Here is a 23625-nt window from a genome sequence, read left to right on the forward strand (position 1 = left end):
GTACTGTTCCAAGCTCCAGCCAAATAGTTTCAGGAGGAAAATACACGGCACTGTTATGAAGAAAACAGTTACCAGGCAAAAGCTTATGGCACTCCAGAGAAGAACCCAGGAGCATCACTCACAACAGCTTCTCCCCAGAATCTTCCAGGGTTTGATTTATACCTTGATGCAGAACTGTCCTGTTCCTCAAGAATCAGTTTCAGTCTCAGATTTGTGCTAGTGTCTTAGTGGTATCTCCGAGAGAATTCTGGAGCTAACTACTTCCTTGGCATTGAAATGACTGTCAAGGGGTAAAAAAAAATGGGGAGAGACTGACATAATACGGCAATTTTATTTCATAAAATACATTTAACAGAGGAAGGCAAGCTAAACATTGTGTCACTTCTCATGTACAAACTCAAAATATCTTGAGCTATCTCAGGGAATGACACTAGATTCTGCAAGATTGGGGGAACACCCTTATGTGGATTGAGTGAACTAGGTTAAGGAATTTTCAGAAATGCAGGGCTGTGCAGTGGGATTAGCAGTCAGGAGTCCTTCCTTCTCCTGGGCTGTTTCCAAGTGGAAGCGCTTAGCTGCTCAGAAACCCAGTTCCCAAGTATGTTGAGTAAGGAATCTGGGCACAAAGACATTAAAAGGATCCTTCCAGCTTCATGAATATTCATGTATGGAAACCAAGTATACCCTGGGCACCAAACTCAACCTTCACAGAGGAAAGTGATGAGAATCTGAGAGGTCAGCAGACAGGGAAAGGTCAGGACCCACAGAGAGGATACAGCATTTGAACACCTGGAAATACATGCCACCATAAACCACTCCCCATGCACTGTTTCCCAAACCCAGCTGTTCCCTGAGCTCCAAAGAGCAAGGAAAGGGAGTCATTAATTAGTGTCCCATCCAGCACATCGCCAACCTTGGAAGGAAGATACAGTGACCATGACAGCTGTGAACTGGCTAACTCTGTTACTGAACAAAAGCCCAAGGACACTACCAGATGTGTCAGACCTTGTACCCCTCATCTCACAGGGGGTCCACATTCTTTGGGGGACAGCAGCTTCACATAGAAGCCCACATGCTCACCAATCCCAGGAGAAGGGGGATTTTTCTCTCCAATAACACCATCTACAGCTCCAGAGCTGAATGTCCTTTCAAACACTTCTCCACTCTAGTCCCCAGAACCTGGGACTGTGACATCTTCTGCGGGAAAGGAATGTCACAGAAATGATGAAGAACTGAAGATGATGACAAATTCATAGATTATCCAGATGAGTCAACCATCAGGCAGAGATCCACAAGAGTATGAAAGGAGGATCCAGCAGCCATGACCACACACAGGTCTGGGTGAATGACGGCAGGAGATGGATGGTGCTGACTTGGAAGGTGGAGGGGTCCTTGAGGCAAGGACAGACGCTCTCCGGAGGAAAATCCAAGAGGAATGTTTCTCTCCAGAGACCCCAGAAAGGAATGCCACCTCACCAACATCTTGACATCAGTTCAGGAAATTGATGACAAAGGTCTAGCCCTCAGAGTTCTAAAAGAACACACCTGCACTACTTCAGTCATCACCACACTTGTGGCAATTTGTTACAGCAGTAGCAGAAAATGTAACTTCCCTGGCTGTCACAATTTGGCTAGCTTGCTCTGGTTAAACCAGTGGCCCACAAAAACCCAAGTCCTGTCCCTGGGGATGTTTTATGTGACTCTGTCAAAAGAGCTGATGCAGTATGGTCACAGCAAGAGAAAATACGCGTGGCTTAGTTTGGGGGGTTCTAGTGAACCTTGAGACTTTGGTCTGTGGTAGAGCACCAGAGTGGAAACACAGAGGAGCTAAGCTGCCCACCTCATGACCAAGAACAAAGAGGGAAAAAGATAGGACCTGGTTTCTACCACCTCCTTCAAGGCCTTGGTCTCAGTGACCACACAGTTTCCCACTAGACACCACTTCCGCCAGGCTCCACCTCCAGACAACACTAGTCTAAGGACCAAGCCTTGAAATCAGGAGCTTCTGGAGAACATTCAACTGCCAGACTGTAGCAACAGCCATCCCTAGAGCTAGGGTGGGGCAGATCTCACTCATGCTAAACGGAGCAAGAGAGGGATGAAGTGGCTTACTGAAGAAAGGCAGGAGACTAGCTTAGAGACTAGAAAATGGAAAACAGACAAACATAAAATGTTCAGGCTCTCTGAGGACAAATGAAATATCCAGAAGAAACCCTAATTGTATTGCTAAAATACCAGAAGCTAAAACAAACCAACAAAAATCCAAAACAAATAAAAACCCACAAGGATAGGCCTGTAGACAGCATTTCAACTCTGCTCTCTTAAGATCAGCTCTTGATGAAAAAGGGAGACACCGAAAAGGCTGTGTATGGGCACAAGGTATCAAATATTAACACTGAATTTTCTAGACAGTCTTCTAAAAGGAGTGGGGGGGGGAGAGGAGGGAATAGGGGTGGCACTCATTAGAGAATACATGGGTTGGGACCTGTGTAGGCATGGGTAGGAATTCTGCAGGGTCTAAACTATGGGAGGAGAGGTGTAGACAGACAGACACTAATATATGTAAAAGGATAACATAGAAACTCATTTATCCTTTTCTATAATCATGATGCTCTATATTTGGGGCCTTCCAGACTTAGAAGGGCTCCTCCCAAAGCTGTTAATTCTCAGAGATAAAAAACAACCATCTCCCAGCATAGTTTTGATATGGAAATCAACTACTTCATATCCATAACCTCTACTACACTCCCTGTAGACTGCTTTCCCTGGGTACCAGACCTCTGGGGACCTTCCCTTCCATTCAAACTGCCCAAATTGCAGCTGCACGTCTTCCTGGCTTCTCCCACCCCTTCCAGGGTGCATGTCAATAAAGACACACCCTCAACCCCCAACCTCTCACTGCCAGCTCATCTGTCTTCCATGTGGGCCTGCTGTGTGATGTGCTGTGCTGGTGGTGTATTGTTCGCAGGGAGTCTGAATGTAATAGAACACCGTCTTCCTCAGTGGAAATCATCTTCATATCTGTGCACCGTGTCCTTTCGGAACAAACCCTGGATGCATTTGCAGAGCAGGAGAAGAAAGCCATTATGATTAAATAAATAAATAAATAAATAAATAAATAAATAAATAAATAAATGAGCCCTGTCAGGAAGCACTCAGGGAAAAGGACACGGAAAGAAGAGCTGGAACCCTTACAGGTCCTGGTGCCAGCCCAAAGCACAAATCTTACAGCAACTTGAAGACATTGAGTGATGACAGTTTGGCAGCTTTGGGCTGACCCCAGGAAGAGGAAGGAAGGCCTACCATAGGACTAATGAAGAAGTCCTGTATTGTGCACAGGGGTGCATAGACTAGGAGGATTGTTGCCTCCCACTCTGAGATCAAACCTAGGTCCTCTGAGGCCTCCGCAACAGAAGCTCTCCAGGTCAGCACTCCAGCAGTGATAGACCAGGGACTTCTTGGTTTGTAGACCTTGGTGTCATTCACTATTGGGGATCTCCCCTGGTGCTGCCCTCTCCAAACCCCACTCTCAGTGCACCAAGCAGTGGCCCCTCCCCTAGAGCTCCCCTCTTCACACCCTGCCCTTGAGAAAGCCCATCAAGGGTCCGCTCCTCCCCAGGATATGCTCAAGACCATGCCTACAGACTATTTAAAGCATGGTTCCCGACCTGTCACATGGTTCTTTCCCCTTGCCTGGGACCACCCAGGAATGCCTTGCTCGGATTAAAACCTGAACTTTAATTCATCCTGATATGATTTATTGCATCTGCGGAGAGACTTAGTATTGGGGTACAGAAACTTCTCATTTACCACTACTTCAGTTTATATGGCTCTGACATGTGGGGTTAAGGCTTGGCCTAATGACTTCATCTGAACTCCACCATCTGCAAAAACCCTATTTCAAAATCAGGTCGAGTGTGCAGGTACTGGGGTTAGATTGCAGCAGCCAAGGGGACATCACACCGCCCAAGGTGGCTCCCTGTCCTTTGGTGTTCTTTTTCTTTCATCCATCACCATTCTCTTCTTGCAGTTTACAAAACAGAATAAGTGAATGAATGAAGGAAGAAAGGAAGGAAAAGAGGAAGAGAGAAAGCAAGCCACTAGGACGCTATGGGATTCAGCTATAGGAAAGAGTATGGATGGCTGTGGCTCAAAGGGAATCACACTGCAGGGTGACCAACAAACCCAAAATCACAGCCGGAAGCCAGAAGGCTTTCCTAGTCTTTCATCTCCCGGACCTGGAGAGATGTGAGTCAGGGAAGTGAGGGGGCTGTGGTTTTTTTGGGGGGATTCCAGAGTTTGGTCACAATTTACAGAAGGCAGAATAGGCGAAGGAAGGGGATGATGTACAGCCAGTGTACACGTGATTCTCACATATGGCTGACCTGGATGTTTCTAGAAGCACAAGCATGGTTGTTACTTTCCCAATCCTGGGATTTCTGTGCCCACACACTGTGGGCTATTACATAGCCAAAGGCTTACTACGACTTGGCATAGGGCTCCTTTCCTTCTTTCCAAGCTTGAGTACATTCTGGCATCTCAAAATATACCTAAGAAAGAACTGACCCAGTGTCCACATAACGAATCTCAGTGGAACAAGCAGGCAGCATTAATGGCAGCCCAGTCATGGAGAGTGGCTGCATGCACCTTGCTTATTAGTAGGCAGATATGCCTCAAATCAGACATAATCTCTAGTAACAGCTGGTGATATCTGCTGGATAAATCTACAAGTCCCCCCTAGACAAGGGCAAGATACAAAGGAATAAATAACACAAGCAGCTAAAACAATCCATGTGCTGGCAGGCAGGGCATCCTGTTGTAGGAAACACGGTCACGAATCATTTCCTTGAAAAGTTTTCGAGCGTCAAGCCATTACAGAATGTTCTTACCAGAAAGGCTATACTGGAAAGCCTCTTTTTCTCCAGAGGAATATAAGTCTAGAAAAACAAAACACTCAGAGAGGATATATTCAGCAGCAGATGCCCATGACTACCAAGAGAGATGCCACTGTAAGAGTCCATGGTATCCTATTTGGGCCATGGCCACTGCCACCAGTACCTGATGCTTAGTACTCGCACATGCCCATGGATCAGGCAGGATCCAGACTGACTGAGATATACACAGCTTTGAGCACAGGCTGGAAGAACACCGCAGGCTGGGACATCCAATCCACAGCATATATCTGGCTTTTTCAAAAAGTATTACTTCATTATTTCCTAATCTAAATGCCCTAACTACCTCTGGGATGAGTTTCAGGACCTGCACAGATACCAATTCCAGGATGTACAAGCCCCTAAGAGAAAGCTCTTGTGTGTGAGCCACATACATCATCCAGTAGACTCCATCCTCTCTTGACTGCACGCAGCACCTAATACAATGTTAACGGTAGGTAAATGTCACTACACTCTGCAATCAAGAGGATATTGCCAACAATGAAAAGTCTCCGTGGAAGAATGTGCGTCTGGCATGCACAAAGCCCTGATTTTGATTCTGAGTGATAGGGATGGGGGAAGGGAGATCAAGTCTGCACATGCTTAGGGCTGATGTTTTGTTATTCTCAAACATTTCTGATGCATAGTTAGCTGAGTATATGGATACTGAGCCCATGGATGAGGAGGCCCAATTGTATCCACAAGTATTTTGATCCAGGCTGAGTTGCAGGATCTCAAATCTTCTCCAATGACAGTTAATGAATCCAAAGAGTCTATGTAAGATCTGATCAATGCAGAACACACTAAAGGCTTCCTTTCCTTGGGAAGCTGGAGTCACATGCCATTAAGCCCTACATCCTAGTGAGATGCATCTGTTTATTTCAAGTGTTTGTTCCTTGGCTCCCCCAAAATACCACACTGCAACACTCTTTTCTTCAGCAACTTAAGTTTCCATTGTTCATAAGAGTTTATCACACAGTCAGGCCTGATCAGGATATCTTAACCAGATGACCAAGCTTGCCAGGGGAGCCCCAAGCTGGGGACTGGGAAAGCAGGGTTTGTTTTAGAACAGAAGATTAGTAATAAATGACATTGAAGTTCAAAGAAGCAAGATATGTTTAATCAAATGTAGCAAGAAGGGAAGGGGGGATTTGCTTGAAAAAAAAAAGGTTGCATTGTTTGGGTAATACAAACAGCACAAAATAAATCTTAGCCTTTGTGGTAAGCACAGGGATAAGAAGTACCAGGAAGCATTACCCTAGGTTATATACTTCTTAGTTAAAAGCACTCCTGATGTTTATGGCATTAAAAATGTAATTTAATTGAGAAGGAAACTGAGGCTTTAGCAAGTTTGCTTAGCTTGACCAAGACTGGAGAAGTCATTAAGAACCATCTGACTTAGCTGGGCAGTTCTAGCACACACTTTTAATTCACACTCCAGAGGCAAAGGCAGGTGGATCTCTGAGTTCTAGTCCAGCCTGGTCTATTACAGAGCAAGTTCCAGGACAGCCAGGGCTACACAGAGAAACCTTATCTCAAAAACAAAAGCAAAAACAAAACAAAAACAAAAACCAACCAACCAAACTAACTAACTAAAAGAACCACCTGACCTGACAGGCTACATCCATAACTTCTACACCCAAGCTTCTTCAACTGAGTGTAATAATGCTCGCCATATGGAGGCCACATAAGTTAATGTTGGGGTTCCTCCAAAATATGGCAATAGTAAATGGGTTTTGCATGTGTAATGAATAATCAAAGATTAGTTCAAAATCAAACATGCAGTGGATCTAAATGGGATCTAAGCAGCACTTGCCAGGGCTACATAATGTGACGTCATTGCATCCTTGGTTCAGAACACAAAGCACGGACATTTTGCATCACGCATCCCATCACAACACAAGACATTAAGGAACACTGCCTGAAACCCCTTGACGCTGATTGGAGACCACTGTATGTTATGAATTTACTGTACATACAAAGTTTCTTCAGTTTTAATATTTCCCTACCAACATCCCTTTGCATGTATCAAATTGGTGTTTTTGAATAGCACTGCTTTAGACAAACATGAACACCCATACCTCATTAGTATGCAAATTTGATTTCCTCTTTAGTAAAAGGTAGAATTATATGCATACTAAAGAGCTTACAGAAACTAAGTTTATGATTACCAGTAAGTGTTTAATTTATTTACATATGTCAGGCAGCTGTGTCCCAAGGGTTGAGTACAAATTTCTCAGTTGAGAAGGGGTTAAGTGAAGAAAGTTCAAGAACCCTTGCATATGATAATGGCTTTGCTAAAGTTAGACATGCCTGACTCTCTAAAGTGCCTTCTAAGAGGAACCTTCTCTTAGAGACAATAGTGATGGATAGGTACACAAAAGTCAACTCACCTACTTCATAATGGCCTGGGGCCAGCTTTCACTATCTTGTAGAGTCATCTTACTACTTAAAAGAGAAGACTACAGCTCTAGGACTTACAGTGGGGAAGCAGATGGAAAGGTTTTACCTGCCAAGCCTGGCAGATTTAGTTCCATCTGCCTCCAAACCTCCAGGTACAGCCCACCCCCCCACACACACAGTGAGCAACTCCCATCCCTGTACAGAGGACAATGTGTGGGTCACTAAATTGGTTTGGTATTTTAAATGAAAGAAGACAGTTGCTTGGAGGTGGGCCTGTAAGACCAGTGACTTCAATAAGCCAAGTGCAGAGCAATCTGCAAGAAAAAGTGACAAGGACACAAAATTCCAGGTAGATAAATCACATGACCCCTTGGCCTTCCAGACACAAGGCAGGCTTCTCCCCAGCAGGGACTACTGGATGTTGTTCAGCTTGCCCAGAGACTAGCCTAGGCCGGTCTCTACAAGAGGCTCCCTTTTTCTTTTTCTTTCTTCCCTTCTCTTTTCTTTCTCTCTTTCTTTCTTCCTTTCTTTTTCTTTTAAATGCTGACCCATCTCTCCAGTCCCTCAATACAGGTGTTTTTTTAAAAATTTGATTTACTTATATTTTATGTATGAGTGCTCTGCATATATATCTGCATGCCAGAAGAGGGCATCAGATCCTATTATACATGGTTGTAAGCCACCATGTGATTGCTAGGAATTGAACTCATAACCTCTGGAGGGGCAGTCAATGCTCTTCACCACTGAGCCATTTCCTCCAGGCCCCTCACTTTTTCTTAAAACACCTTAGGATTTGTTTTGCCCTTTTCAATCCACAGCCTTGCCAAAGCTCTACAACAAATAGGACACTTTTAAGATACACATCCTGATTGCCCCCGGCATTATATCCACAACTTGTTGTTTATACTTCTGTGGGACAATGACAGCTTTCATTTGGTGCCAGAATGCCTGTAGATACTTCATCACAGAAGTGTTCTTCAAATGCCCAACCTCAATAGATCACTTAATTGGGCAAGTATAAACAAATAGACACACCCTCCCAAAGCTATGCAAATCTTAATAAGCATTTCAAGGATGCACAAAACTTGATCCACTCATTGCAGGATAGATGGTGTTGGGAAAAGTGAAATTTACTTGGATGTGTTTCATTACTCAGACCACATAGAAAAACAAATATCAAAGTGGGTTTAATAATTACTTGCAAGATAATAAGATGCTAAAAGAAAAAAAGAATCAAAGGAAACACAGCTAGCATGAAAAGGGATGGAGAGAAAAGCTTTCCCAGGCAGTACACCCCATTCAGAAATCACAATGAAGAAACAGAACATTCTGGCATAAAGTTCTTAAACGCCCGCATAGGGGGAAACACACAATAATAATGAACAAAAGGCAGACTGTGAAAACACACTTGATAATCTTTGCAAAGGTTCTGGCGGGGCTTGTTAACACAGGTGGAATGTGGCAGGCAGGGCCAAGCTGGCAGCAAACTGTCCCCTAGAATAACCCTCCTAGTCCCTCATTCTGTTCTTTGTGATGTCTATATATACATGCATGTGCATGTAGGCCATACATGTGCAGTTTCTTTTCTCCATAATCATCACATTCTACAACCTGGCATTCTCCCCTCGAGGAGCCTTAGAGATCTTTCTGCAGACCTATCTCTCACTTTGCCAGCTACATCAGCAGAGTGAGCTGTCTATCAGCACCCAGTATACTCTCTCCTATTCACAGACTCTGTGAGTCAGCTCCCCACTGTTAGATCTGAGATAAAGTGGCATGAAAAGGGAAAAAAGAGTCCTTTGGGTTCTGTTCGGGAGTCTGAGTCCATGTTAGGTCGGCCCCATCCATAGCTTTTAGGCCTGTGACAAGGCAGAACACATGTCATTAACACATCATGGAGGAAGATGGTCACCAAGAAGCAAGCACAGAAAAAGGGACTGGAGTCCCAGCAGCATTGCCCTGTTGCAGTGACTAAACGTCTCACCCCACGCCACTACTCCAGGGCTCCACTATGCCAGCAGCACCAAAGGCTGTAGCCAAGCCTGACACGGGATCCTTTTGGGGACACACAGCAGAGAGGTAAGTACTTTCCAGTATGGTTCCAGAACTGTGAACCATATGTCCATCAACATCCTGTCTATTTGTCTTGTTGAGTCTGGTCAATATTGTCAATGAAAAAGTTACAAAGTCTTCCCATACAAACTACCCTAACTTGGTTTTTAAAAAGCAACTATTAAACGTGCGCACACACACACACACACACACACACACACACACACACACACACACACACACACACACACACACACACACACACACACACACAGGAAAAAGAAACCTTAAGAACATTCTGGATGATATGGTATGTTTTCTTTTAACTCATCTAGGTTTTCTCAGTGTTTCTGCAATGAACAGGATAATTAATCCTCAGGGGATGATAAGGATTTTACAATGAGTTAAATCCTTCAATAGGGAAACATGAACTAATTCTTTGGCCCAATAGGGAATCAATGGCCTACAAAAGTATTGATTCTACAAAAGTCTACAAAAGTCATTGGTGAACCAATGAGTCCATTTGGCTAACTTACAGAAGCACCAGTGAAGGGCACTAACAGGATCATGGCTGACCCCAGTGCAGTCACGTCACCCAAAAGTGCCTCAAAAATAAAAAATGGCACCATCAGACTGATTTCTCTCAGCAGGGATCTCGGAGGATGAGGCTACTGAAAGTGGGAGCTACTGGGACAAGCAAGCTCCTACAGCCTCCTTCTGCAGCTCTGTCTGGCCACCGTATAGAAGTGCTTCCATTACTACAGGTCATCAAAGCAATTGGTTGCTCTATCATCAATCTAGAGCCCAAAGATGAAGCAGTTGTGGTTGCCAGGCAGTCAACTGCCAAGGCTGAAGGGCATGGAGGACCAGAACAGAGGCAGAGAGATAAGCCAGCAGCACTTGGAGTTACGTCCATCTTGAAATCCATCTCAGGGGAAGCAGGCTTCCCTGGTCCTCAGGGACAATGAGATCAGTAGGAAGCAGCCCAGATAGGCTAAGGTTGTAATGGTCACCAGTTGTAATCCCAGTCCTTAGATGAGACAGGAGAATTTCTGTGAGTTCCAAACTGGCCTAGACTACAGTGTGTTACACTGCCTCCAACAAAAGCTTGTGGTGGCCTTCAATGTCATCGTTTGGGCATATTGAGGTGGATGTGGTAGCACGTTGGTGGCTGTACACCTTTTATGTTGGTACATTTAGTTAATCACTGTTGCCTTCTAACACTGACCCTTAACCTCAAACTAGGTAACCCTGAGGATCACACCCCACCCCTCTGCCATTGTCTAGCCCCCTTGGTTCTTTCTAGGCTTTGCTTACAAATTTGGCCAGCAGCTGCTGCCATGTGGCTGCATGTTTGTAATGATTGCTTAAAGCATAGTGCTTGCTGTATGGTGAGAAGTGGTACTCGCATATGGATGGTGACGGGGTGATGTGGCTTGTGGACAGCTTGTGAAGGGCAGAGTGCTGGAGTGTCATGCCACTGAGGGAACAGAGGTTGGGAAGTTTGGGACTGAAGATGACTAGGGGCTTCCACTTGCATAAGAAGACAAGGATTTCTGAGCTCTGAGACACTGAGTTCAAAGTGTCCTTCTATGACATTCCAAAGTGGGTTCCACCATCCAGGACTCCCTCCTGCCAAGCATGCATCAGAGACCTCCAAAGCTCTGCGTCTCAGGTATTTGTTCCCTCAATACCCACCGCTATGTGCCCAGGCTTGCTTTCCTCCCAGGTCTGCCTACCTCTGTGCATGCTGTGCCTGCAGAGGCTGAGAACTCTGCCTGTCCTCTGCCCTCCTTTCTGCACCGCTGCCACCTAGGAATGGCTTCTACTAGTCTGCTCACCATCACCAAGTCCCAAGTCATGCGACCCATTCTGGTCCCTTCTCCCCTTCTCCCCAACAGCTGCCATTTTGGGCTGCTGGGAGATGTAGAGAGGCCAGGCAGGCTGCTTTGGCAGAAGCCAGCAGGTGGGGATGGGACTAGCTGCCCAGGACCCAGGGAAACAGAGCACAGGAACAGGAGGGAGGTTAGGAGCCAAGCAGAGGAGGAGGGAGCCGCTAAAACAACAGCAGGTCATAGGATGTTCAGACAGCCAAGACAGGAGTCACAAAGAGGCAGGAGTAAGCATGGTAAACTAGGTGTGCAGGAGAGGCTGGCGGCCCACATGAAGGTCACTGATAACAGGAAGCCAAGCTGGCCTCTCTCAAGGCATTTCTGAACAGTGGATCTGGGTAACTGAGAACCTCTGACTACAAAAAGGATGAAGGGTCATAGGCAGGGGGACTGCCTGACATGGCACGTTCTGTCCTCCTGGGTTCCCTCTTCCTCCGTCTCATTCACAGCTCTACTGTCACTGGCACACCCACACTGGCAAATGTCCCCGCTCTATAGAAGGTTCATTCTTCTGCTCCAGGTGTCTGTGTCTTACCCTCCCCTTCCCTTCCCTTGCAAGCCCTGGCCAGGAGTCTTCCACATTGTGGGACCTTTGAGGCTACCTGGTGCTAGGACCATGGGCAAATGCTTCAAAGCATTCTGAAACAGATACACTCATTAAACATAGATATCTCTCCATGCAGAGTACATAGCCTATACTCATTTCTCTTTTTTTTAAATAAAACACAGACTATGAAGACCCAATAGCCTCAAATTTAAAAAAGCATTTCTTTACAAATATGAAAGAACAAAGATAAGCATGAGCAACAGAAGAAATCAACCAACTCTAATGAATTTCTTTAGAAGCCAGAGTGGAGCTGTCCTAAACAGGCACACACACACACACACACACACACACACACACACACACACACACACACACACACACACACACACACACACACGGGCACTAGGAGAAACAAGGCCTGCAGTATAGTTTGTACTTAAATTTCCAGACAAACTGACTATAAGATCTTTCAAAAGTGGGTTTTTGAGAGATGGCTCAGTCACTAGGAGCACTGGCTGCTCTTCCAGAGGACCCAGGTTCAATTTTCCACACCCACATAGCAGCTCACGACTATCTATGACTCCAGTTCCAGGGGATCCAACACCTTCACACAGACATACCTGCAAGCAAAACATCAATGCACATAAAAGTAAATAAAAATGGGGGGGGGCGGTTAAGACAGGGTTTCTCTGTAGCTTTGGAGTCTGGAGTCTGTTCTGGAACTCACTCTGTAGACCAAGCTGGCCTCGAACTCACAGAGATTGTCCTGCCTCTGCCTCCCAAGTGCTCATATTAAAGGTGTACACAACCACCATCCAGAATAAATTATTTAAGAAAAAATAAAACCTTCAAAAATGAAGAGTTAGTGGTGAAGTAATTTAACAGAATATACAATCTACTGTACAAGATCAGCCTTCTTAAGGTAAAGCAAAATAACTTGCCAGGTTGCAATGCTAGTGAGGATAGGCTCATACCTTCTATTAACTTACAGTCAAGCAAGGGCTGATGAGGGTACACACTTCTAGAAGTACAGTGCTGATACATTTCATCATTGCACCCACATCAAAGATCATGGGCACACAAGCCTACATGGTGTGTTTGCATGTGTATGTATGCGTACACATGTGTGTACATGTGTGCATTGGTGTTGTGTATATGTACATGTGTGCATGTGTATATGTACATATATACCTTTTTGTGTTTATGTGTGTACATCTATGCATGTATGTGTGTACATGTGTGTACACAGTGAATGTGCACATGTACACACACCATGTGCATTCGTGTCTGTTCATGTGGAGTGTATGTGCACATACATGTGTATATGTATGCATGTATGTGGTGTGTGTTAACATGTTTCTGTGTGTGCACATGTATGCGTGTGGATGTGCGGATGTGTGTGTTTGCACAAGTACTGTTGTGCTTATGACAGCTGAGCAGTTGTATGGCCATGATTAAAAACAAAAGGAGATAAAGTCACACACAAGGGAAAGGCTGAGTAAGAGCCTTGGGAAGGAAGCATGAGACCCTGAGGCTGCCATGGCATCCCCAGGCAAGCAGGTTTATGGTAAACATTTTTCTGTGACTAAGAGTACTCTAAAATAGCAACAGAAGCAGAGCAAACACATCAACAGGTATCATTCATTCATCATCACCAAGCACCATGCACTGTGCACTGCTGCACCTGCTCTGCTTTTATATGACCAACCATGCAGGTCTATTCATGCCTGTATCACCACAAACACATGTCATGCCCTGTGTTATGATGTCATGATGGCTAGGATCACTGGACAGTAGAATGTTTTAGCACCGTGATAATCTGTGGGATACTGTGTGATACTGTGGGACCCCATGAATGTGGTCTGTATTTACCCAACATCCTACACAGAGCCTGCCTCTGCTTACCACATACCTGCTTCATGCCAGGAAAGAGCCCTTGCCAAGGTCTGGGGACCCAAGGAGGAAGGAATTAGTCCACTGCCTCCAAACAGACACTGGCACACAAGAGGTTGCAAGGCTGGTGTCACTGTGGGTGAAAAATGGGGGAGGTGGTGAGACCCTCTCTAGAGCTCCTGTGGCCACTCTGCTACCTGTGCATGTGGAATCCAAAGGATGGGTGGACTTTTCCAGGGCACAGGACAGCCCCTGCCATTCTCCTGACCTCTGCCCATGGGTTCAGAGTTTCCCAACTCATTCTACTGCACACAGGAAAGCAAAGGACACTGGCCTTTGACACTGAGTAGCCAATTAACTTCTCAGTCACACACTCTCTCCTTGTCATGTTGCTGACTTTAATGTGAAGTTCTTTAGTGTTTCCATAAAAGCAGGGAAACACAACTGGCTACACTATGCATAACTATCCAGCCCTGACTCAGTGCGGGGCTGGATCTTGGGAGGTTCCCTCCATGGGTCTATTCTTTGCATCTTGTCTGTAAACACAGAGCTAGGTGAAAAGCTGCTCTCTGAGGTTCAGAGCTCTCAAGGGTAATGCATTTACACAATGTATGCTTAGGTTATACTCAGCAAGTCTTTCTATGTCATAGGTGTTCAACATGGCAAGGCTTACCTACTTCTCTAGGAGCCAGGAACAAATCTGGTGCACCTGAACTGAAGCAGGAGGAAAATCTGAACATTCTTTTCTGAGCTACTGTTGGCATCTTGAACAAAAGGAACACTGTTGTGGATAACTAGCTGAATCCTCACAACCAGTCTCTCCAATGCATCCTAGGTATGCCGCATAGTTTCATGTCAACTCAACACAAGCTACAGTCATCTGAAAAGAGGGAACCTCAATTGAGAAAATGCCTCCATAAGATCCAGCCGTGGGGCATGTTCTTAATTAGTGATTGATGGGGGAGCCCCAGCTCACTGTGGGTGGAACCATCTCTGGGCTGGTGGTCGTGGGTTCTATAAGAAAGCCAGCTGAACAAGCCATGATGAGCAAGCCAGTAAGCAGCACTGCTCTATGATCACTGAATCAGCACCTGCCTCCAGGATCCTGCCCTGCTTAACTTCCTGCTTGCCCTGACTTCCAAATGAACCCTTCCCCACCCCACCCCCAATTTGCTTTTTTGGGCAGAGGGTTTCTCGTTGCAGCAATAGAAACCCTAACTGAGACCCTAGGTAAGCATCCCCTTTGCCAGTCATCACAGTCAGTGGGAAAGTGTAAGGAAGAAATGCTTCATGTCTTTGTATGTCACCACATGGCACATCCAGAAGGAGTCATTATTTCAGAGTCAACAATTCATGAGCCCTTCGAAGCCTCATTACCAGTATCCGTCAGACCGTGTTTGCGGCATTCTCACGGAGTAGCAAAGTCAAGCGGGATGCACTGGGGTCAGACACAGATGGAAACACTACAGCTGAACAACAACAGCAAAGAGGCCAAAGAGAAAAGAAAAGAAGTGGTCCCTTGAATAATGTCAGCAGCGAAAAGATCCAGTTCCAGTGAAACGGGCAATCAGGCCCAGGTGAGCAAGACCAGACAAGGTCATGAGCATCTGCAGGGACACTGAAGTCACCAGGTTCCCATCAGTGCAAGCTGGTTCCCATGGGCCAAGGGCAGACACTAAGTGGCACCGGGGCAGCTGCAGAGCAGGCTACGGGGAGGCTACACCTAAGAGCGTCTGTTTGGTATTTGTTTTCTTAATAAAAAAGTAAGCATTATCATTGTGTGCTACATGTGTGGTTATCAGTGTGTGTGTGTACATGTGGGGTGAAGAGGCGGTATGCCCCAGGCCACAGCATGCACAGACGTCAGAGGACAGCTTGCTCTGTGCCCTGACTCTTTCCTTCCACCTTCACGTGAGCTCTGGATTTCGAACTCAGGCTGTCAGGCTTGAGCAGCAAGCCATCTCACTGGCCCCTTACGTCTGTTTTCTTAAGATTGGCTATGTAGTCCAGGCGGGCCTCCAACTCACAACAACCATCCTCCAGCCTCCATGTGCTGGCATGGCAGTGGGTACCACCACACTGGGTAGCTTCTTTTAAACATACTCCAGGAGGCCTGTTTAAAGGCGCTTGTATGTACCAGCAAAAGCCTACAGACACTTGGAGAAGACCTCTGACATACCAGTCCTAGCTGGGACTCAGGAGACAGGACAGATGAATTTTGAATAGCCTCTGCACTGGGAATCTGGATGCTTTTCTGGGCAAGAATCTAAAGGCTGGAATCCAGCCAACATTTGTTTTGATAAACATGTGTTCTCTGATTCTCCTAAGAACACAGATACTGCCCAATAAGAAAATAAGACAAGTTAACCATTGCCTCATTCTGCACGAACATCAAGAGACATCCTGACAACCAACTTCAGAAGTACCCTCTGACATCAACAAATTCAGACATGTATGAGGTACAAGACAAAATAGATTCACAGGAACTGAAAGCTACCCCTGCTCTACACCAGGGAACAACTTTAAGAAGATGTGAGAAACGCGTGGGCAGCTGTGGACAGTATGGTTGAAGTGGCCTGTGGCATTTCCTTGCAGAAATAATGAGCCACTTCAAATCTGCACTCACAGAGGCAGAAAAGGAGATCCCACCGGAGATGGAGACGTGAGAGAGGGCATTCCACTCTCTCCTGTGACATCAGCACTCATACTGTCTGTAACACAGAGACCCCTATGGCATACTTCAATACAGTGTAGGCTCCCTTCCATCTGCAGTGAAATTTAGCAAGATGCAAGAGAAGCAGGCAGGTGTTTGTCTTTGGCCAAGAACATATTCTGACATTCCCCTGCTGACTTCATCACTGTGGCGTTATTTACAGCTACAGAACATGAATGTTTCTGACACGGTGCCATACACACTTCTCCTGAAAAACTACACACTGTAAGAGTGCACACTGAAAATACCACAGCTCCTAAGACAGACTAGCTGAGTTCAGCAAGCCTGCCCTGCACTGACACCAGAGAATCTGCAGAGGCAATAAATGAGTTTAGGAACAATACCGGCTCAGTTACAAAGCCGGACTAAGCTGAAATTGTTTTAAAAAGTTTCAGATAAACTGAGACTTTACTGTTAAGTTGTTTTTTTTTAAGTTGATAGCAGCTCTCCGGAAATTGTCGGGGAGGAAAGAGCAAACTGCAGGAAGATCAAGTGGGATGGTGTCTCTCACAGACCTCTCAAGCACCTCCAAGACAGAGAAGCAGCAGTGCAGGACAGCTTGCTCCCCCAGACCGCAGCAGCCCCATTCCCTGGGGACATAACTAGACATGAGAACATACCCTGTCAAATCAACCCATGTAGTTCTCCTCAATTACTATTCTAAGGAAGTTTGCCAACAAAGTTAAGTTATGCTGGGCTGAGGACAAGTAAGAGGCATAATGCAGAATGCAGTAAGGTGGTATGCTATTTCATGGGTTAAATTTGGACAGCCTAAAAATGCCTTGCTAAAGAACTCTCAGCTCCATCCTAGGACCATGGAAGTTTCTCTGTGTAGGAAAAGATGTCTTCCAAGCTTGCTTTGTAGTATGAGTTAACTTTTTGATGGATGGGTGTTTGAAATGAAACTCAATGGCCTGGACAGGGAAACTGAGCACACGAGTGAGTTCTCATCAACCCTGTCCCTTTACTAATACGTTCACCTCTGTGAATGATGTCATGACAAGTCCCAGGGCCTCAGGAGATATTTTAATTTTCAAGATAATTAGCCACACTATGAAACTAACTTCCATTAGTAATTCCTTGACAGAGGTTTATGCTCTGAAATATTACGTTTCCAACATGAAGTGCTCTTTGTTAGGAGGCTGGTTAAACACACTGTAATATAATGAAATAGTACACAGTCATAAAAAATAACACATGTACTTGTGATAATTAACATGTGACTATGGACAGAAGTGTTAAGTATAAACAAAACATTTTCATGGTTTTCAAAAAGTGGGTGGGTGGATTAGTGTAGACCCAGGTGTGCACACAGATGAGTGTCCATTGTAACTGTTTGTGACAGCCCTAATCTTTTGCCTTAAGGCATGATGCCCCATCCTAGTACCTTCCACGGTCCCACCTGGCTCTTCCAGATCAGACACTACACATTCCTAGTCTCCTGGAAGGGCCAGGAGGTGGGCCCTTGGTTGTAAAAATAATTCTACTTTCTTTTAAAAACTGAGATAGAGGACTGGAGAGATGTCTCAGTGGTTAAGAACACTTGCTGCTCTTGCAGGAGATCTAAGTTATTGACCACATCAAGCAGCTCACAACGCCTGTAATTCCAACTCCAGGGAATCTGACACCCTGTTCTGTTCTTCTGCACTCATGTACACCACTAGCAACACGCACACACACACACACACACACACACACACACACACACACACACACACACACACACACACGCGCGCGCGCGCGCATGAGTTAAAAACAAAACAGAACCTGACTAAAGCCAAGACCTGGTCCAGACATTATTACAAAGCTAAAAACAGAGCCCAAGACCCTCTGGTATAATAATCTGTCAATTTAGCTTAACCAGATGTGTTCCCTGAGGCTGAGGCAGTGAGTGGCATCTGGCACACTGCACAAGGAGACCGGTCACTAAAACAGACCCAAATAGAATAGTGGAGATGTAAAACAATGTATGTTTATCACTAAGGGGACACTAGTGCACTCGAGCATGTGGCTCTGGCAGGTCCTGCCATTCTCTCCCAGTCCCTCTGCCTTGTTAAAACAGTAAGATTACACTCCTAATGCTAGCCACCAAGGTCTATTCCCTTATATGGCCACTTCCTCTACCTGAGACTGACTACCAAGGTCCAACTACCAAAGTATTGAAGTCCAGCAACCAAGACCCATCTTTGGCTCACCTAATTAATATGCCCAATGAAAATTAAACACCTCACCCGAACATGGGGCTTTACCTTTATAAACTGCCATTTGCTTATGAGCATATCTGTCTCCTCTCTATCCAGAGGCAGTCCATTGTCCCCCTTTCCCTTGTTCCTGTCCCCTTCTCACTTGTCCCCTATCTCCTTTACCGCTGCATCCTAGCCCATTCTAACACAGACCTCCCCTTCTCTTCTTAAAAACCACACCTGCAAGGTCATTTTCTGCTGTTTTCTGCCTGAGTCAGAAAGCCGCCTCCTTAACTTTTCTTCCCCACTTACAAAGGATCTCTGTGAAAACAGGTGTTTGGGTGAGCTTTGTGCCTAACTTGGGTCTTTGGAGGGAGCTCCCACTGTGCATGAGTCCCCTTCAATCACTAAGCTTTCTAATGACAAAAAAACCTTCAATACTTAATAGCCAAGTCATACAAGATTAACTGAGAAACTACGTTTTATTAATCCATCTGTAGCCAAGTGGGAAGAAAGTGAGATGCATAAGTATTAATATTTAAGCATTTTACTGGCCTGCCTTTGGAGTTCTGGCAAGATATGCCCTCAGCTGCAGCCACCTGTGCCTATTCAATATGTTCCCTTTTAAAAGGGCTCTGCCCACCTCCCATCTCTCTCTCCCTCCCTCTCCTTCTCCCTTGGACCGTTCCTCTTTCTCTCTTCTTCTGTCTCTCCCTCTCACCCCCCTTCCTCTCTCCTATCCTCCTTTCTCTGCTCCTGTCCCCAGAGGCAAGTCTCCCCTTTCCCCTTTTTATGATCCCTTTCCCTAATAAAAATACCCTCTGCTCAAACCCTGTCCCCTATGGCATGACATCTTTCTCTCTCGTTCATGCCGCTTTTCTTAAATTACAACATAAGGAAGCTTCACTAACACATAAGCTGTTGCGTCTAGGGGAATACAGCAATACTTTAGAGTATCAAAGATTTTATAAATGAAATATTAAATATCTGGGCATGAATGGTGTTTCATTTGTTAGTCTCTGCATTCTACAACAACTGACAATATCAATCTGTGACCATCTCTGTTTCATTTCTGGGTTAATCTTTTCACCATACTGAAAATCAATACAACCTGCATGAAGATGAAGACTAACTTTGGAAAAAGAAGAGGGAAGTGAAAAAAAAATCCAAACAAATACAAAACAATAAAACCACTCAAAATCTAGGGTCTGTCAATGGTGGGAAAACCTCTACTAGTTTTTTGCAGGTTTCTACTCGTGCAGAATGAAAAACTGTGAAGTGCATTATGAAGGCAACTGCCAGCAAGTTCAGACACGGAAAACACACATGTTATTTGAGACCAGGTCTCATCCAGGTAAATAAAAGCCTGCAGAAAACAACTGCACTCTATTTTGTTAACGATGCATTATTTGTGGCCACTGAAAGAGGGGCAGGGCATGTTAAGCAGTCTGTGTCACCTGCTATTAATGAAGTTCACAGGAGTGGGAAGAGGACCCCAGGGGTCACCAAAGGAAAGCAAAGCAGCTCAAGGGTGCTCCACTTGCAAGAGCAGTGGGCATTGGAGACATGCATGGCAAAAGAGCCTGCAAGCCCTTGGCTTTGAGACAGAAAGAACAATGAGTTTATAAAGGTAAACCCCTGGGGAAAGAATGCACGCTGGGATTAGACAAACAGCCTAGAAGGAAACATCTAGAAGGCTCTACCTTTCTTCTGCCACTCCACTATGTAAAGTCCTCACTGAGCATAGTCCAGCAAAGTTTAGAAGCAGACAGAAAGAACTATCAGTCTATTTTCTATAGCTACAATAGCACTCTACAGACCAGATAAACTATAAGCAAGATTTTTTTGTTGGTTTTATAGATCTAGATGCTGTGAAGTCCAGGAGCAGCAGGCCAGCACCTGTCAGCATCTGGGGCGCCTACTGTATCTACAGTGCGAAAGCAAGCATGCTCACTTGTATCTTATTCAGTTAAAAATTCTGTCCTGGGGAGGCCCCTGTCTTCATCACCTCCTCAATCCAGATTACCTCCATTCCCAAACAGCAGCAGCATGAAACTTTGTGGATCGCATTTTCAACCTGAGCTCCAATGGAGGTACAATTAAACCACATTTATTGTGGTGGAAGCAAAATTAGTTTTCAAGTTGACCATTTGGGGACTGTGACATATTTAAAAAGCTTTTCTTAATTTTAATTTTTAGATGTACTTGCTCTGAGGATTTCATACAATGTGTTTTGATGATATGCATCCCTCCCCTAACTCCTCCCTGATCTGTCTCCCTTGTCCCTACACACCAACTATGTGGTTTTTTTTATCTTCACCCCCCACTAAGCCCAGTTTGTGTTGTCCATATATTCCTGGGTGTGTGGCCCTCCACTAGAGAGCTGTTGCCTAACCAGGGACTACACTCTTAAAGAAAGCTGACTCTCTATTTCCTGGAAGTTCTTAACTGCCAGGAACTCCTAAGCTAGGGATGGAACTTCATGCTCACCTCCGCCTCCACGCTGGGTATTCAATGGACTTGAACTTGCCTGGTTCTTGTGCATGCTGTCACAGATGTTATGAGTTCATATGTGCATCTGTCTTGTTGTGTCCAAAAACCACTGCTTCATTGCAGCTGCCCATTGCTTCTGGCTCTTACACTCTCTCTACCCACTCTTCATAAACCATCCCTGGACCTTGGGAGGAATCCCTGCAGCTGCTTTCCAGGGATAATCACCACCTCCTGGACTTCTTCCCTTCCTTTGGAAACTCATCAGACCCCAGCCTGCTTCCCACCAAGGACCCATAGGCCAACCTACACAGTAGTGAGACCCAGGTAGGCTACCCACATTCCCCTTCCCAGGACCTTCTGGTTTTATTACTCCCAAACCCCATAGCCACTGGTCAGGAATCACCACCTCTTCCTGGCCCCAGCCTCACCAGTTCCCAGCCTCCTCATAAGGGACTCTTCAGCCACTACATGTATCTGGGAAACCTCCACACAGGACCCAGAGACAGTTGGATGGCTGGAATCCTCCAGTTATTTCTAGTCTTGAAACCCAGGACCAGTCTACACTGCCAGAGGAAACTTAAGGGACCAGTTTGTAGTTGACAAGTAGAAGACATGGAATAGAGGCTGTACCCCCAGATGCCAGACCAACAGAGGAATCAACATTCCAATCCTCTAAAGAATTAGCTCCCTCCTTCTGAAAGAAAAAAAGAAAACAAGAAGGAAAGAAAAACTCAACAAGCTAACTAACTCCAGATGTGCAAATCCCAATACAGAAATAAAAACAACAGGAAAAACCAAAATAACATGGCTCCTCCAAAAAACACAAATCCACAGTAATAACGCCTATTGAAAATGACCTGGAAGAACTCCCAGACAAAGAAACCAAAAGATTAGAAATATGGTCAACCCATGCAAAGACAAATAGATGAACAAAATGAGGGAGTCAATCCAAGGCATGTGTTTGGGTTGGGTTTTGTCCGTTTTACACAAACCTAGATAACGAGAAGAGGAAACCTCAGTTGATGAAACGCCTCCATAAGACTTACCTGTATGCAAGTCTGTGGGGCATTTTCTCAGTCATGATAGGTGTGGGGGGCACAGTCTACTGTGGGTGATGCCATCCTTGGGCAGGTGGTCCTGTGTTTATAAGAAAGCAGGCTGAGTAAGTCAGGGGAGCAAGCCAGTAAGCAGTGTTCCTCCATGGCCTCAGATTTGGTTTTGGCCCTGGCTTCCTTCAGTGATAGAATGTGACCTGAAAGTTGTAAGACAAAATAAAACCTTGTCTCTCTAAGGTCATGATGTTTTATCACAGGAATAGAAATCCCGAGACAATATAAAAACAGAGTTTAAATTTTTAAAGAAAACCCAAACTGAAGTGATGATGCTAGAGTTGAAAAACTCAATAAAAGCCAATTAACAATAGACTCAGCAACATGTAGAAAACTGGGCGTCAGGAATGGTAGATAAAGTTTCTTTAGAAAAACTATAAACATAACACACAAACAGTAACACATACCCCACCTTTATGCCATGTAGTATTTCCCAGGGAAATTCTGTAAACATGCAACTGTTAATAACGGTGAAAATTTTCGGTATTACATTTAAAATAATATGCATGAAAAGATCAAATAGGTATTTATAAGATGCTACTTAAATATTTGTTATGAAATGCAGATGTACAATAAAATAATCTACTTGTTTGCCTACTATTTTTACTGAGGAAACTAAGGTTTCCTTTTTGGGCTCCTAATTATTGATAAAAGAAATTAAAAACATATTAGAAGGAAGCTCAGGAGCAATTTTATTTTAGAGATTGAGAGAAAAACACTAGAGCAGACAAGCTGTGAATCTTGGCAGCTGGCCAGATGAAGACAAGGAAAAGAGGAACCATGGCTTCGTCGGTGGAAGTTAGCAAGTCGCTGCATAGCAGGTGAGTGGGGTCCAGAGAATGAGTGAGAAAGCCCAGACGGTCAGAGAAAGCATGCCCAAACTTTTGTCCAGTGTCTGAATAAAAGAAAGATAAGTAATAAGAGAAGTTATGCTTTTAAGACTTGACAAAAGAGGACCATGGGTTCTGTCTGAGGCCTGCCTCATGGTCACACTGCAAGTGTTGTCCCAAGGAAGAATCTTCTGGAAGGATATATACATCAAGTCCATAAGGGGATAATTAGTCCTTCCTTCTCCTTAGCATGTCTTCAAGTGAACTTCCTTCACCAGGGAATGGACTCCTGGCCAGGTGATTGACAGGCTCAGATAGATTAACTCTAAGAGGAGGAGAGTATAGTGAGTAATGTTTTCAGTAGCTTAGAATGCCACATCTCCAACCACAGCCAGAGACAGAACTTAGATTTTCCTCTCCTCTCTTTTCTTTCTTTCTTCTTTCCTTTCCAGGGGGAAGTAGCTTTTTCCTAATCGGTTTCAACAAAGCCCAGCTACTTCTACCTCTGCATTTGGTAATTTCAATCCTAAAGTGTTATAGAATATTAATTTAATATGTGTTATATTCATTTATGCTGTG

At 44.9% G+C, this 23625-nt stretch overlaps 1 protein-coding gene across 2 annotated transcripts in view; it reads right to left on the reverse strand.

Annotated features, from left to right (window-relative positions):
* The window catches only part of Arhgap44 (Rho GTPase activating protein 44), a 153500-nt gene that overhangs the window by 90195 nt on the left and 39680 nt on the right, over positions 1 to 23625 (reverse strand). The window contains exon 1 of one of the 2 annotated variants that reach the window (XM_040748861.1): positions 22154 to 22203. The exons of the other annotated variant lie outside the window; for it this stretch is intronic. Within the exon in view, the coding sequence (XP_040604795.1) occupies positions 22154 to 22188 (35 nt within the window). The 5' untranslated portion in view covers positions 22189 to 22203. Of the gene's footprint in view, positions 1 to 22153; positions 22204 to 23625 lie in introns of those variants that run through there. 2 annotated transcript variants of the gene reach the window in all.

This window comes from Mesocricetus auratus, unplaced genomic scaffold (assembly GCF_017639785.1).
Source record: "Mesocricetus auratus isolate SY011 unplaced genomic scaffold, BCM_Maur_2.0 Super-Scaffold_100007, whole genome shotgun sequence".
In the NCBI taxonomy this organism is placed as follows: Eukaryota; Metazoa; Chordata; class Mammalia; order Rodentia; family Cricetidae; genus Mesocricetus; species Mesocricetus auratus.